Genomic DNA, 14,979 nt, shown 5'->3' on the forward strand with positions numbered 1-14,979 from the left:
TAACAATATTACAATTGGGTAAGTAGAAATACATACTAAGTACAAGTATATTTAGATGGCCAATGTAGGATTTAGAAGTCCCTTTTTATCAGCAGTTTCATTGTAACTACAATATCGTCGCACCTATTCTAATTCAAATGATTGGTAAAACCGGATCTTGAAAGATAAACTGTTTGAAAGAAAAACCTTTTACGCTTTCCCTTTGTGTGCCAAACCCAATGTTACTTTTCAATATGAGCGATATATGTATAGCACTTTGTCACAGAAAATGTAAATCACATTGCATCACCAACATTATAAAATCTATTGGTTCTGTCGTCACAATATTGCGAAATGGGAAATGCAAAGTTGTAAAGTTGCTTTTAGGAACGGATCACAGGTCTCACAGGTTGGATGTTGAAAATTAAAATACTTTCTAATAATTCTAATTACACAGTATAGATTTTCCCTATACTTCATGTAATAGAGAGTCATTATAACCAATAACCTGCTCTGGGCCTTCCTGCTTTTAGCAGGACAAAAAAGAGACCTATTTTATACTATGCACCTTTGTACAAACAGAGGCAGCACAGAGGTAATTTTTTACCACAGTTCAAGGGAGAGGTTTTCATACATGGGTTTCTGAGGGTAAACACCATAGGATATACTTTGGCAGCCAGTGTATCTCCTTGCCGAAAGCACCACAGGGGTCGATGGTAAAATACGACTCAGGTCTCTACATCAGTCCCCTCTCAAGGCGAAATCTCCCCCTTTTATGTGAATCCATATTTCTCTCGTAGTGATTTATCAGGGTCGAATTTGGCCAGCAGGTCGTCCCAATAGTTTTTCCTATTGTGAAACAGATAGGATAACACCTTGCCCACGTGTTTCTTCTGAGAGGGGTTGCACTTGGCGCATTCGGTCCTGATTGCATCCGGAATGATTCCTGAAATGAGAGACATAATATTGTTAATCTCGTTCTCGGAACGGCTGACTTGTTCCTATCCTGCCTCCCATTGAGTAATTTTCCTACAAAATTCACCAATGATAAGATTCCAAAGAACTGCAAATCAACTCTCCAATGATATTGATATCTTTTCAACATCAGTTCAAGAAATCAAAAACTTTTTCAATCGTTTTGATTAAATGGCTAACCTCCTAATGCCCTGTAGAGGTTCTGCTCTCTGTTCTTTTCTCATCTTCCTCCCTCCGATTCAATTTTGACCTCCTTAAATTTATACTTTACCTCCCTCACCCTCCCTTATTTACAAGCTGTAGAGCGGTCAACGTCAAAGAAGCAGCAGCAGCAGAAAATGTGTAAAAAATTGACGTTTTTTAAAAGTCAAATATCTCCGGCTTGTCTCAACCAATTTTGATGATTTTTTTTCAACTTGGTCTACTTTCGTGCCCCAACACACACATTTAATCCGTTTTCTTCCGTCATTTGTAGTTGTCTCTCTACAACTACCTGAAAACGGCTACTTTCCCTGTCGCGTATAATATCTCTAGTAGCGCGGTCAAATTTTCTTGACTTGGCGGGGCGGAGCGCTACCGCGCTCCTTAATACATCAGTTTCTATTAATTGGCGGTTTTTAATTTAGTCTGTTCGTATGTCTATCTGTTTGTTTCTAATAACCGCCACGCACATTAAAAGCATGCCTGAACGTGTGTGGCCGGCAATAACAGGCAGGTTGATTGATTGAATTTTTATCAAGCAACAGGCGGCATTTCAGGCTGCTCGTTGCCTGTGACCTTTTTTCTGCTACACACGTTCAACCTTCTTGCTTGAAAAGTGCTTGAATGTGCAGACATAGTTCGTGATTCGAATCAGTATAGACCAGAGGTTCTCAAACTGGGGGGCGTGGAGACAAATCAGGGGGGGGGGGGAGGTTTCCCACTTAGACAGGTTCGACTGTAATCATTAAATTCTGGACCAAGAAGAGTTAGTTAGATTGTTTAATAGCTGGGGCTACAATTCAAGTTTAAACTTGGTTTGAGCAATCTGATTGGTTGATTTTAAGCTTTTTACCCAATCAGATTGCTTCGTCAACAACCCAATTTTAAATCAGATTGTAGCCACACTGCCACAGCCAAAATCTACTGGGCAGCTGGGCGCCTGTGAATTCACTGACGAATAAATTATGTAGGTATTGGGGATATTATTTAGATTTCTTTTTAAATAATGTTCCTAATATATTTTTATTTTTTAGAAAACATTTTTTTCTATGTACAAGGATTACAAATAAAATTTTAAATACGAAATTTTCACACACACAACAGAGAGGAGAGAGAGAGAGAAAGAGTTATATTCGTTCTTGCGGAATCTGAATCCAAACTATCCGCAATTTTTCTTTCTTCTGGAGAAATTATCTCATTTCAGTCCAGAGGGATTTTTTTCCCCCTTCTGAAAACATTTACATAAATAATTTCAACCCAGGATTTTACATTAATTGGGAATTGAATTTGGAGTTACTCGTATCAAGCGTGCCGGGAAGCGCGCGAACGTAAAGAGTTAGAAGCGCCGCACCGCCCGGCCTATATTAACACGAAATAATCTATATAAATAAAATTGTAGATTTGTCTGTACATTGCTTAGAATCGTTAAATTTTTACTTTCTATTATTAGTTATTCTTACTCCTTATGCATCCACGATTCCAAAAATCACATTAGAAAAATTTCTGTGCGTGTGTATGTATGTCTGTTACGTTAGGTAGAAGCGCCGCGCCGCCCGGCCTATATTAACACGAAATAATCTATATAGATAAAATTGTAGATTTGTCTGTACATTGCTTAGAATCGTTAAATTTTTAGTTATTCTTACTCCTTATGCATCCACGATTCCAAAAATCACATTAGAAAAATTTCTGTCTGTCTGTCTGTCTCATTCGAGCAGGATAAACAAGGTATTTTCTTCTTCTTTTAGTTAGTCTTTTCCCACTCAAGTGGAGGTCTACAACTCAAGTGGGGGTCTACAACTCAAGTGGGGGTCTACAACCCAAGTGGTTTACGACGGGGAGGAAAAGCCCCCGAGGGCCTATTCTTTTTCCACCATTTGCTAGCCAGCTCGGGAACCACAAGGGATCAAGATAAACAAGGTATAGGTATTCTATTCTCTTTACCTTAGTATTACACAGGGTTAGAGAACTGAGTACATAATCAGGGCTGGACGTGACACACTCGGTCGTCACCAGGAAATCCCCGTGCGTCATTTCCATCCCTTCCGTGCCTGGCCAGTACTGGGCGGTTGTCCTCTTTTCACGCAAAAACGGCTCGACCGATTTTGATGAAATTTTTTGTGGTTGTTAAGAAAAGTACTCCGGGTGACATGGACTACTTAAAATTGTCACATTCCATCCTGATTCAAAATGGCGTCGGTTCAAAGTTATGCCTATTATGCTGCACTGTGGGACATATCAGGGAGCGCGTAGCGCGACCTTGTGTGTGGTGGTGGTGGGTGTGTGTGGGTATGTGACTATGTGTGTGGTGGATGGGTGTTGTCTGTGTGATGGGTGTGTGTGTGATGTGTGATGTGTGTGTGTATGTGTGGTGGATGTGTGTGTGTATGTGTGGTGGATGTGTGTGTGTGTGTGTGTTGTGTCATGAGTGTGGCGCATGTGTGTGGTGGTCCCGTACAAAGGACGGGTCAACCACTAGTAGTATATAAACTAAACAATTTATTAAATCTACAGCTGATATCAGAGTTTCCAGGGTTTTCGGCATTTTTATCACGGACAAATCAATTCAGATCCCAAAAGAAAAATATGACCCATGGTTTTGTCAGTATCCAATTGCTGAAAAAGGGTGATCTTGCCTACATAGGTACCAGTGGCGTAGCGTGGTCTAAATTCAAGTGTAAGGCGTGTAGGGTACTAATTTCCATCATCCATGCTCTTCATGGATTGGCAAAACAAAAAACACATAATATTCGATATTGTTTTCTTCGTCATTAGTCTCATTATTTGAACACTTTCGATGATCTCTTCCACTGATACCTAGAATAGGATTTCCTTGAAAGATAGGGAAAACCCCAATTTTTGAAATGATATAATAGAGAGTTGATAAATTTATATAATGAAGGTTGATATAATCGAGGTTCCACTGTACTTGTCTATATTTTCAAACCTACAAAATATTTCGAAATTCCAAGAATTTTTGTTCTCCTAGGAAAATTGAATGGAAATACCACATGAAACCCGATAATAATTGTAGGTGCAACTATTGTAGCAAACTCTTCAATAATTTCAATACATTTGGTCCTTGCCAACGAATCAAAAAAGCTGTTTTCTTCGAAAAAATTAAAAATTTGAAGGAAAACTCTTCTTTTTCTATTGATATCAGCTATTATTAGTCCATTTTGTCTGTATCCACATCACCGCCTTGATACCTACTGTGGAATTGTGGTGTATTTTCATCACACAAATTTGGTTCACCCGGTCATTCCACGATAGAGATCTCATGAACGTTAGAAGGATTGAAGAGGTTGTTAGGCATATTCAGATATATTTGCTATCGACCAGTTTCGATTGATTTTTGGTTGCTATGGATACGATATACACTCGAATGCGAAAAAAATAGGACAGTTTTCATTTTTATTGAATACTCTTACAGCCATTTCAAAGTCAACCTGTTCCAAATTTTCTGCACATCAGTGTATTGAAATTAAAATGTAAAACTAGGAGGACGTTTAGGATCCACTATGCATATGAATTTTAGGAAAGCACTAAAAGGAATCCCTAATCATTAAGGTACGACTGTGCATTCGGCCCTCAGACATATTTTCCAAGGATTTCCTTGTGATTTCGCCTGGGAAGATCTCAGTGGCGTAGCGTGGTCTAAATTCAAGTGTAAGGCGTGTAGGGTACTAATACTACTAATTTCCATCATCCATGCTCTTCATGGATTGGCATAGACAAGTATAACTAGGTACCTACCTACCTTCCCAGTTCCACACTCGCCATAGTATGCCTGATAATCCTGACTAGGAAAATTGTTCAACTATAAAAATATAAAAAAAAAAAATGTGTACTTTAAATTTGATACCCATAAACATTGCATGGAACGCACGGTTTAGGAGTTATAAGCAAAATGTTTGTAACGAAAAGTAGGTAAGAGGTAAGGAATTGGAGTATGAGATAAGAAGTAAGTAAGGAAATGGATAGAAAATTTGTTAGTCAGTCTAAACAGTAAAATTACCTTTATAGGTACCTCTAATACCCACCAGCCCTCGAAGTTTTTGGTTGTTTGTGAGGTGAATGGTTGCAATCTTATGACTATTTTCAAACTTCAAGGTAGAATTCGAAGGAGATTCGAGAAGGAAGGTTGGAGATGTTTGTTAGGAAAAGTAGGTAAGAGGTAAGGAATTGGAGTATGGGATAAGAAGTAAGTAAGGAAATGGATAGAAAATTTCCCAGTCAATCTAAACAGTAAAATTACCTTTATAGGTACCTCTAATACCAACCTATAAATATAAATTTGCAATAGTTTAAATAGTGAAATTTCACAATGTAAGCTACTTTTCGGATTACCTATTACCAATTTCTTTTTCTTTTGATTTCATTTTCTTATTATTACTGTGATGTATAATTGATTTATGATAATATAATTGATTACTGTATTATTATATCTAATACCCACCTATATATAAAAATAAATTTGCAATAGTTAAAACAGTGAAATTTCACAAAGTAAGGTACTTTTCGGGTTACCTATTACCAATATCTTTTTCTTTTGATTTCATTTTCTTATTATTACTGTGATGTATAATTGATTTATGATAATATAATTGATTACTGTATTATTATATCTCTTATATTACTATTATTACCTAAATATTTGCTAAATATATTATTTAATAAGGATTCAAACAAATTGAAACACTGGTCTTCTTTTATTTCCTTTAGGTGATTTTCCTTTTTTTCTCGATATACCTAATATTTTCCAAGGGGGTTATATTAAATTAATTTTAAAGTCACCTGTTTAGATACCAACCTTGCACTATGTGCTTTGACTTCATTTTAATACGAGAGGAAGTGATGTCAGGAACGGGATGTTCGTATAGTGAACTATGGCCGATCGGCTGGCTAAATGTGTACCCAACTATCCTTGAAGTTTTCTTCTTCCCAAGTCAGGTTTGTAGCTCACAAAATTAACCACACGAAAATAGGAAAATGGCAAAGGAATAGACAGGTGTAATCAAGACAAGACGATATCATTTTTATTTTACACACGGTAGGTAGGTAGGTACATTTGACAGAATATAAAAATGGAAAACCCAACAAACTATTCATCTTCGTTTCCGAGTTTGGACAGAATCAACGTCAATCAAAACGGGGATGTCACCAAGCCAAGAAAAATCCTGAGAGGACTGAAATCCATTCTGCGAAAAGAAATCAAAGACGAGCTTCTAGAGGAGATGAACAAGTCTCAAAACATAGCAGCCAAAGTAGATCGGGCAAACATCCAGTTCAAAATGAAAGTGTTCGAAACTTTGAAAAGGTCAGCGGAAAAGGATCTCACAGTGAAGCGAAATTTGGAACAGTTGAAGCACGATCGAGTGGAGAAGAAGATGCAGAAGAAATTAGAGAAGTGTCGAAAGAACGTGAAGGATGCCATCCAAAGAAGAAAGAAAGAGCATCAGCACAAAGTGTGGAAGCAGTTGCAAAGAAAAAGAAATATAGAGGACAGATTGAAAGTTTACAGAAGGCATTGGAAAAAGATGGAGAATCTGAAAGTTTATTACAAAACTGAAATTAGGAAAGACATGGAAGAAATGTATCTGAGAAGAAGGGTGAGTTTTGCCATCAGAAAATGGTTCTTTCCTTTACCTACATTAGATACTCGGTACCTCTTATAAGAGAGCTTTCGTACCTGTGTATACAAGACCATAATATTACAATTTTTACCTTCTGCACATAAGTGCACTAAAATTTGAATAGGTATTATTAGTTTTGTTCTGATTAGGTATTTAGCAGAATATTATTATGAGGAAGTATTTTGTCTGGCTGGGGGACTATAAACAGGGAGTAGACCAGCCTGAAGTTTCCCTTGCTGAAGAAATAGCAAAGATTAAGTGCGAAGGGCATCCCCTCGTAAAATTTTGTAGCCAAAACCAAATGTCAGCCCAAAAGCAATCGCCTAAGGCTGATTGAGGGCTGACGAAAAACGCCGACCCCGTTGGTAGATGGAAAAAGGCGAAGAAAAAGAAGAAGATTATGAGGAAGTATTGAGTCTCACTATCATTGTATAATTACACAGAGAGGTCGATAAAACTCTTTCTTTGTTTACAGAGACCATGTGCGAAGAAACCGAACCGCCTGCAACTATTAGTAGATTATTATGGAACTCATGTGTATTATGATGAACCTCCTGCCTTAGACGAACCTCACAGTCCACAAGATATGCTGAGAATAGTTCTACAATTTATTGCATACCGTGTAGTACGTGATTGTGTAACCCGTGTTCTATGTTTCCTTCTGGATGAAGCTCTCAAATGTGTTGTCCACATGTCCGAAGCAACAATAAAAAGAATCAAAAAGTCTAGAAATGAAATCAGTTACCACTATGTTGAAGTTTTAGTAAATGATGCACGTGAGGGTTATGTGCCTGCTAAGCCTCCTCCTGGATTCTTAGCAAGTCTGCTGCGACCACTAATCAACAAATTCAATTCAAGTGAAAATGACACATGTTCAGAAAGTCTGTTTGAATTACATTGTCCTAGTGAGACGCCTGTACAAGAATATGACGAAGACATGGATGATAGACACTCTGTGGTTACATTACGCGAGGTATCTGAAGCTAGCATTGGTGCTACCGGTGATACATTTGTGAATTCGGGGTTTAGTTCGGAGAAAACCTCTTTCCAGATCATTCCGCAACCGACACCAAAACCAGATGTCAAGGAATTGCCGACTTCTAGTTTGATCAAAGTTCCCTCTACACATTCTACAGTCTCTGCCTCCAAGTCCTCCAGTTGTGCATCTAGCTCACTGGAATTATTTTCATCAGAAGACAGCATACATTATTATGTTGACAAATACGATATTGACTTTGAACAAGAGTGTGGTAGAAAGAATCTGAATCGTACCAAATATTTGATACAAACGAGTTCAAACAGGAGTCCCAGGCTGAGAACAGCTAGGACGGATTCAACATCTGCGTTATGCCTTAGATTGAAGACGAAAAGGCAGCCTTTGAATTCGAACAATATTTATGAACTCCTTAACCAAGAGACTTCGGATGAAGAGGAGAGAGAATCGTTCTGTCACTCTCCCACAGTGATTGGTAAGTTATAATGTCAATCAAGAATAGGTCAATAGGTAAGTTCTATTGCCAAGTCAAGACATTTTCCTTGAAGTACGTAGCAGTACACTTTTTCGCTAGACTTGGTATTGCGTATTGCGAGACCACTCTTTTCGGTACGGAGACTACCAAGTTCGTAGTGACGTAGAGAGTGGTCGCGCGAGACCAAAAGTCTACAGTGCAGTACACTTTTTCGCTAGACTTGGTATTGCGAGACCACTCTTTTCGGTACGGAGACTACCAAGTTCGTAGTGACGTAGAGAGTGGTCGCGCGAGACCAAAAGTCTACAGTGTACTAGCATATTTAGAGTTCGCTCTTTGAAAACATGGACCAAAGGCGTGTGGCTTCAATTTCTTCTCATTCTTTCTAGAAAAAGTCAAGGTTCCCGAGAAGGTGAACCCGATCCGCTATCGAAAGGAAAAGAAACCCAAACCGGAGATAAAACAGACCATACAACCCACATCCGGTGGCAGCTCTCAAACAATCCTTTCCGACATTTTCGAAACATCCGAGACCCAACCGGATTCTCTCTACTGGTTTTACAACTCACTGCGTTTCCTATCTACCAAAGTACTTGATATTCTGTGCACTTTGTTGACCACCTTGAAAGTTCCGCGCAAATCTTTCGAACCGTTTGAACGATTTTCCATCATGAAGGATTTCGAAGAGCTCTTGAACTCGATGTTTTGCCAGAACTTTGATGTGATCAACAATGACGACTTGGTGTTGTTGATAGAGAAGTTTTTCCATTTCACCTGGTTTACGCCCCAGACCTGTAACAACTAATATGACCCTCGGCGTTTTGTCAAAGGTTTATTTATTAATTAATTAACTAGTAAAACCCTGCTATTATAATAAAGGTAAAGTTTGCCTTCCTATATTTTGTTTGTCCTTGATCTGGAGAACGGCTTACCTTGTTAAGAAACTTCTCTCAGCTCCTTCTTTTTTAATAGACTGATAGAATCAAAGGTCATAGCCGTCACAGGACTCACAAGATAATTAAACAGATTAAACTTCAACCTCATACGGCGGGTCCGTTATTATTCTGAAGAACAAGAACTCAGACATATGTATATTCCAAGGATTTCCTTGTGATTTCGCCTGGGAAGATCTAAAATAGTTAGTTCTTACTGATAAGAGCTAAGAACTCATCCTCTAAAATGTGATAAATTTAATCTCGTAAATTTTATCTCATAATCTTGATCTTGAACTAAAGAGTGATGTACCAATTAGACAATCTCATCATTTCCGCTGACGAGTTGAGATTTCCAGATGGGGAATTTGTTCAGTTTTGTTTTCATTTTATCGAGTGGTATTGTTTAACCAGTGTGGCAAGTCTCAGTCAGTGCTGGAGAGTCAAATGATAATCAAGTTGCTCGACACGTGATTCTGCTATAGCAGTCCTGACCGCCAATGTGTTATGACCTCCTTTATTTTTTTGTACTATGCACGATGGAATACACTTGGATGGAAATTGTCACAAATTTTGAAAATTAATCGAGAAATGGTCCCGCAACCCATAACTCGTTGCAGCAAAATCCAACAGCATTCAAAGCAGAAACTTATTGCTCCAACACAATAAGTATCATCTTTGTCCGGAGTCCTATTCAATTTTTTTAGTACAATAAATCATGGAATCGCATAGATGGGCGACGACGCGACGTTGTAAGACGTCTTAAGTGAAAGCTGAGTAAAGGTGTATTTTTCCTTTCGGGAAACTGACCACTGGAAAATTGAACACTTTTTGGATAGACGGAACTGTAACTGCTAAGGTTAACGTCTTATCGTCTCGAAAATGAAGAGAAAGGAGAAAGCCAGCCGTTCCAAGAACAAAAATTGAAAACTGCTCCAATAGAAACCGAGCAGTGCTCAGTTTGCCGAAAGGAAAATACACCTTAGCTAGGCCAGGTTAATGGCCAAGGAATTGAAGTTATTCAAGACATTCTTTACCACCTAATCCTAATAGAGATAGAGACTACCCTCTCTCTGTGTTGTCGATGCCACGTTCCCTCTCCCAGTCGGCACTGTCTGACCCTGAAAAGTATGGAAAATTGAATTTCGTAATAGTATTGTTTTTAATTACTATGATTTTCAACTATTTGCAAGTGTTTTTAAATCGAAAATTTAATATAACTAGGTTTGTTTTGCCATATAAAGTAGATATTATTGCTAACGTCAAGTTGAAATAGTTCACTTAAAATTGGGAAGACTTTGAATAAAGTTCGTTGAGTGTAAGTTTGTTGCGTGTTCGATTTTGATGAATATCTAAAGTAGGTAAGTGATGTGTATTTTTCATTTTCTCAATGTTTCCTGTGGTCAAAATTAATCCAGTTGGATTTCTATTAAACAAACTATTAAACAAATTTTTAGATCTGGAAGTTATTCGACAAAATCTTCTTTTGTCGGATTCAATATTAGACATTTTTTTTTTTTTAAGAGGTTTGACAGAGGGAACTGTAACTGCTATGGTCTTATAGTCCCGAAACGGAAGAGAGAAGGAAGACAGGATAGGAGAAAGCCAGCCGTTCCGAGAACGAACATTATCCCATCAGGATAAAATCCGCCCCGGGCGGGAATCCAACCCGCGGCCTAGCGCTAGACATCTTTACAGGCCGTAAAATAAAGGAATTTTAATTGGGTTAAGCATAAATACTTGTCACAAATGTCGTTCCCCGCTAAATTTACTTCGCTAAATTTTATGAGATGAATTGAACTACCTACCAACCTTCAGATTTAAAGTCCACCGTGCTAACCACTGCACCACTGGGGTTAGTTGCTAACCACTGCACCACTGTGAGGTAGGTCTGTCCGTCATACCCGGATTCGTCAGATGGTTTGATCGTGAGTGACCGGCAAGACAAACTAAACGAACCTAATACACCCACTAACACAGCCCTAACTCATTCCTTCCCAATCACTCCCCTAGATAACAACCATGTACCGTACCATCCTCCTATCACTGCTGGCATCCTGCCTCATCCTGAGTTCCTATGGTGAAGAGGATCTGGAGAAGAAATATGCCGACTTTGACATTGAGGCGGTTCTCAACAGTAAACGTTTGGTGACCAACTATGTCAACTGTCTGACTGACAAGGGAGCATGCAGTCCCGAAGGAAAAGACTTGAAGAGTAAGTTGTAAAAACCTAAAAACTTGACGCATATATTTCTCTCTCTCTCTCTCTCTCTCTCTCTCTCTCTCTCTCTCTCTCTCTCTCTCTCTCTCTCTCTCTCTCTCTCTCTCTCTCTCTCTCTCTCTCTCTCTCTCTCTCTCTCTTTGAAACGTGATACAAGGCGGATATTAGGTAAATCTCAAAAATAAAAGGAGTATGATCAAATATCTTATTTTTTTATGAAGTTTGTTAGAGGGAACTGTAACTGCTAAGGTCTTATCGTCCCGAAAGCAAAAAAATAAGAAAGACAGGACATAGGAGAAAGACAGCCGTTCCGAACCTAATCTGTTTAGGATAAACTTCGCCCCGCCCCGGCCTGGAATCGAACCCGCAATCTAGCGTAAAAGGTAGACGCACTGCCCTTCAAGCTAACTAGGCTGGCCATATTTTCTCTATTTAACGTTTTTGGCAGACGCCCTACCCACCAGGATAACTAGACTGGCCCTCTATCTCTATCCCAACGTTGTGTGTTTCAGAGAACATCCCCACCGTTCTACAAACCCTGTGTGAGAAATGCACGCCAAGTCAAACAGACAAGGCTGTCATGGTGATCAGGCGACTCAAGAAGGACTACCCTGAAGAATGGAAGATCTTGCTGGAGAAGTGGGATCCCAAGGGAGAATACACCAGGAAATTCCAGGAGAAGTTTGGAGATACTTACAAAGTTTGAAAGTCCTAAAACATCTTAGTACTTACGTCTTTAGATTACTTTCCGTGTCCAGATCACCATGTTCCTAGGTTGTGTGCCTGTCAAGTCATAAGTATCTTATGATTCCAATAGGTCAGTTGCGCTTATTTGGGTGATGTTTCAAAGTCATAGAGCAGGAAAAATGATAAACTCTAGTCAACGAATTGTCTAATAGGGGCTGAGCTTACCAAACAATTTTAGAAAGTGAAGAAGAATCAAAGTCAAAAATTGGTAAGCTCGACCCTTGGATTCAGTTGTCTCATTGCATCAATTATAAGTGTTATAACTTTTTCACATTCTGAAATCGACTTTTTCTTCTTAAGGCATACGTATAATAGTAGTAGGTATTTGTTTAATTATAAAATAATTTTCATTAATATTGTAAAGGGTGTCCCAATAAGAACGCAAGATTTAAAATGGTCATAACTTTTTTATGCGTTGTTTTATCTTGCTCAATCTTTGACAGATTGATTGTAGGTATGTAAACATATCAAAATTAGTCATCATGGAGTCTAAAACTGTTCAACAACAAGTTAGCATAATAAAATCGACACATTATCACTTTTGCTTTTCTTGACTTGGCGGGGCGGAGCGCTACCGCGCTCCTTAATACCTACAAGATTGCCTATACAGATTATTCATTTATACAAGGCAATGGTGAGTCCGTGGAACTTTACATGTTTACAACAAGTTTGTGATACTATCTGGTAGTGCTTTGGCATTGTCATGTACATTAACACATAACTATTTGCACCTGAACGCAGTAGGAGCGTAATAGATATAATTATCATAATAGGTCTATCTAAGTAATGATATTCTATTTTTATTTTTTATTTATTTATTTTATTTATTCATTTAAATAACATTTTACAGAATAGAGATCTTTTCCTACGCTGATAATATTATAAAAGAACTTCTTAGAAAAGATAATTACAATAGGGGATTTACATTGAATGATTAAAATTACAATTATTTTTAATTGCCCCAAGACCGCCCACACACGGAGGCACTGAAAAAGAACTTTCAAGAGGTTTGTTAGTGGGAGCTCCGAGCTGTAACTGCTAAGGTCTTATCGTCCCCAAAGCGAACAGAGGAGGAAGACAGGATACAGGAGAAAGCCAAGAACGAACCTCATGCGTTTAGAATAAAATCCGGCCCGCGCGGGTATCGAAGGGTTACCCTCCAAAATTCGAGCCATCAACTTCCAGAGCTCCACATTCAAAGTTCACTAGCGAGGTAATCAGCTCGTGGGGACAATCAGCGAACTATTTTGGATTCCATTGAAAATACATACTAGGGTGGAGGTTGGAAAGCCAGCTCGTATTAATTGGCTTTCTCCTATCCTCTTCGATTCCGGGACAATAAGACCTCCGTTGTTACATTTCCCTCTTTAAACTTTTTCAGTATCTCCGTGTATAGACGTCCTAAGGTATCATAAATAGTCAAATAGACTATTCATATAGAAAAGTTATGTGATCTCCTATACCATTCTAGTTTACAATACCAATACACTCCCTAGGTGCTTAGTTCCTCGTTTTATGCTTGGTAAAGCACCATTTATCTATTCTGGAAAGGAAAAATTGACGTTATATCTTGGCTAGAACGATTTCCTGTTGAAAACCAGAATGGAAAGAATAGATGGGAGCATTTCCTCTCAGCTGTCTTCATCCAAGGTCGAAACCGTGTCTTCATTTATGTGATTCTCACTATTAATCCCATCATTATACATCAGTTTCTAATTGGCGGTTTTTAATCTAGTCTGTTCGTATGTCTATCTGTTTGTTTCTACTTAATACCCGCCACACACATTAAAAGCATGCCTGAACGTGCGTGGCAGGCTGGCAGGCAATATCAGGCAGGTTGAGTGATTGAATTTTTATCAAGCAACAGGCGGCATTTCAGGCTGCCCGTTGCCTGTGATCTTTTTTTCTGCCACACACGGTCAACCTTCTTGCTTGAAAAGCGCTTGAATGATGTGCAGGCATAGCTCGTGATTCAAATCAATGTAGACCAGAGGTTCTCAAACTGGGGGGCGTGGAGACAAATCAGGGGGGGCGCGAGCCTTTTCTATAAACCTCCAGTTCTGAAATTCCTCCCGCGCTAACTGCTTGAGCCACTGAGGTTGGTTCGTTTTGTTATTTCATAAGACCTACAAGTAGGTAACCTACTTACTTGAATATAAAAAAATCTCAAATTTTCAAAATTCTCATTTTGTTATTCCATGACCATAGGTAAAATAATATACCGAGGGGTTGGTAGGGGGCGGGAAAAAATGAGAATGTGTCCAAAGGGGGCGCCATGCAAAAAAGTTTTGAGAACCACTGGTGTAGACGGTTTCAGTCGACATCAATCGGCCGTCGACTATGTATGGACACAGCTTTATTATGGTTTTCATATGACGTACCTACCTTTGGTACGTCCATATGAGTTCTATTATTTCCGAGCCTAAAAAGTTGATCACCCTGTATAAATCATATGCCTTGCCAACCCTGATAGACTGATACTTTTTGAGAACAACCCAGTTGTCATGTAAGGTTTGAATTCTACATTTTTGCCTATGAATCTAGAATTATTATTATTATTTATTCTAACATATAATCAAGAAAATTCTCCAATTCCACACATAGGTTATATCTTGTTTATCTAGCATTCTAGATGAATGACTTTGCCTCGAATGAATTGCATGTAGTATACCTACCTAAACACCGAGAGTCGACAAACCTGTTCCTATAGCAAATTAACTTCCAACATTTCCGACAAATATAATTGGTGGCAAAGACGCAGTGTGTTTAGCAGGCGCCAAAACAAGATCGTTAAACATATACCGGGTGTACGCTTTGAG

At 38.7% G+C, this 14,979-nt stretch overlaps 3 protein-coding genes across 3 annotated transcripts in view; 2 read left to right on the top strand and 1 right to left on the bottom strand.

Annotated features, from left to right (window-relative positions):
• Positions 1-132: 132 nt before the first annotated feature.
• Positions 133-14,979, bottom strand: part of LOC103514999 (ejaculatory bulb-specific protein 3-like) — a 16,102-nt gene continuing 1,255 nt past the window's right edge. Inside the window, exon 2 of the mRNA XM_008479918.3 lies at positions 133-925. Coding sequence (XP_008478140.1) covers positions 753-925 — 173 coding nt within the window. The 3' untranslated portion in view covers positions 133-752. The remainder of the gene's footprint in view (positions 926-14,979) is intronic.
• Positions 6,077-9,089, top strand: LOC103514998. The gene is made up of 3 exons (XM_008479917.2): positions 6,077-6,767; positions 7,267-8,260; positions 8,650-9,089. The coding sequence occupies exons 1-3, from the start codon at positions 6,243-6,245 to the stop codon at positions 9,063-9,065; spliced, it is 1,935 nt and encodes a 644-aa protein (XP_008478139.1). The 5' UTR covers positions 6,077-6,242; the 3' UTR covers positions 9,066-9,089.
• Positions 10,410-12,540, top strand: LOC103514997 (ejaculatory bulb-specific protein 3-like). The gene is made up of 3 exons (XM_008479916.3): positions 10,410-10,553; positions 11,206-11,407; positions 11,926-12,540. Exons 2-3 carry the CDS (start codon positions 11,215-11,217, stop codon positions 12,117-12,119), a joined length of 387 nt encoding a protein of 128 aa, XP_008478138.1. The 5' UTR covers positions 10,410-10,553; positions 11,206-11,214; the 3' UTR covers positions 12,120-12,540.

Source organism: Diaphorina citri, unplaced genomic scaffold (genome assembly GCF_000475195.1).
Source record: "Diaphorina citri unplaced genomic scaffold, Diaci psyllid genome assembly version 1.1 scaffold1256, whole genome shotgun sequence".
NCBI classification, from domain to species: domain Eukaryota; kingdom Metazoa; phylum Arthropoda; class Insecta; order Hemiptera; family Psyllidae; genus Diaphorina; species Diaphorina citri.

Excerpts from the sequence above, each read along its gene's own strand:
- LOC103514998 (XM_008479917.2), top strand. The coding sequence starts at position 6,243 with ATGGAAAACCCAACAAACTATTCATCTTCGTTTCCGAGTTTGGACAGA. Across the intron at positions 6,768-7,266 it reads AAATGTATCTGAGAAGAAGG|AGACCATGTGCGAAGAAACC; the intron begins GTGAGTTTTGCC and ends CTTTGTTTACAG. Across the intron at positions 8,261-8,649 it reads TCACTCTCCCACAGTGATTG|AAAAAGTCAAGGTTCCCGAG; the intron begins GTAAGTTATAAT and ends CATTCTTTCTAG.
- LOC103514997 (XM_008479916.3), top strand. The coding sequence starts at position 11,215 with ATGTACCGTACCATCCTCCTATCACTGCTGGCATCCTGCCTCATCCTG. Across the intron at positions 11,408-11,925 it reads CGAAGGAAAAGACTTGAAGA|AGAACATCCCCACCGTTCTA; the intron begins GTAAGTTGTAAA and ends TGTGTGTTTCAG.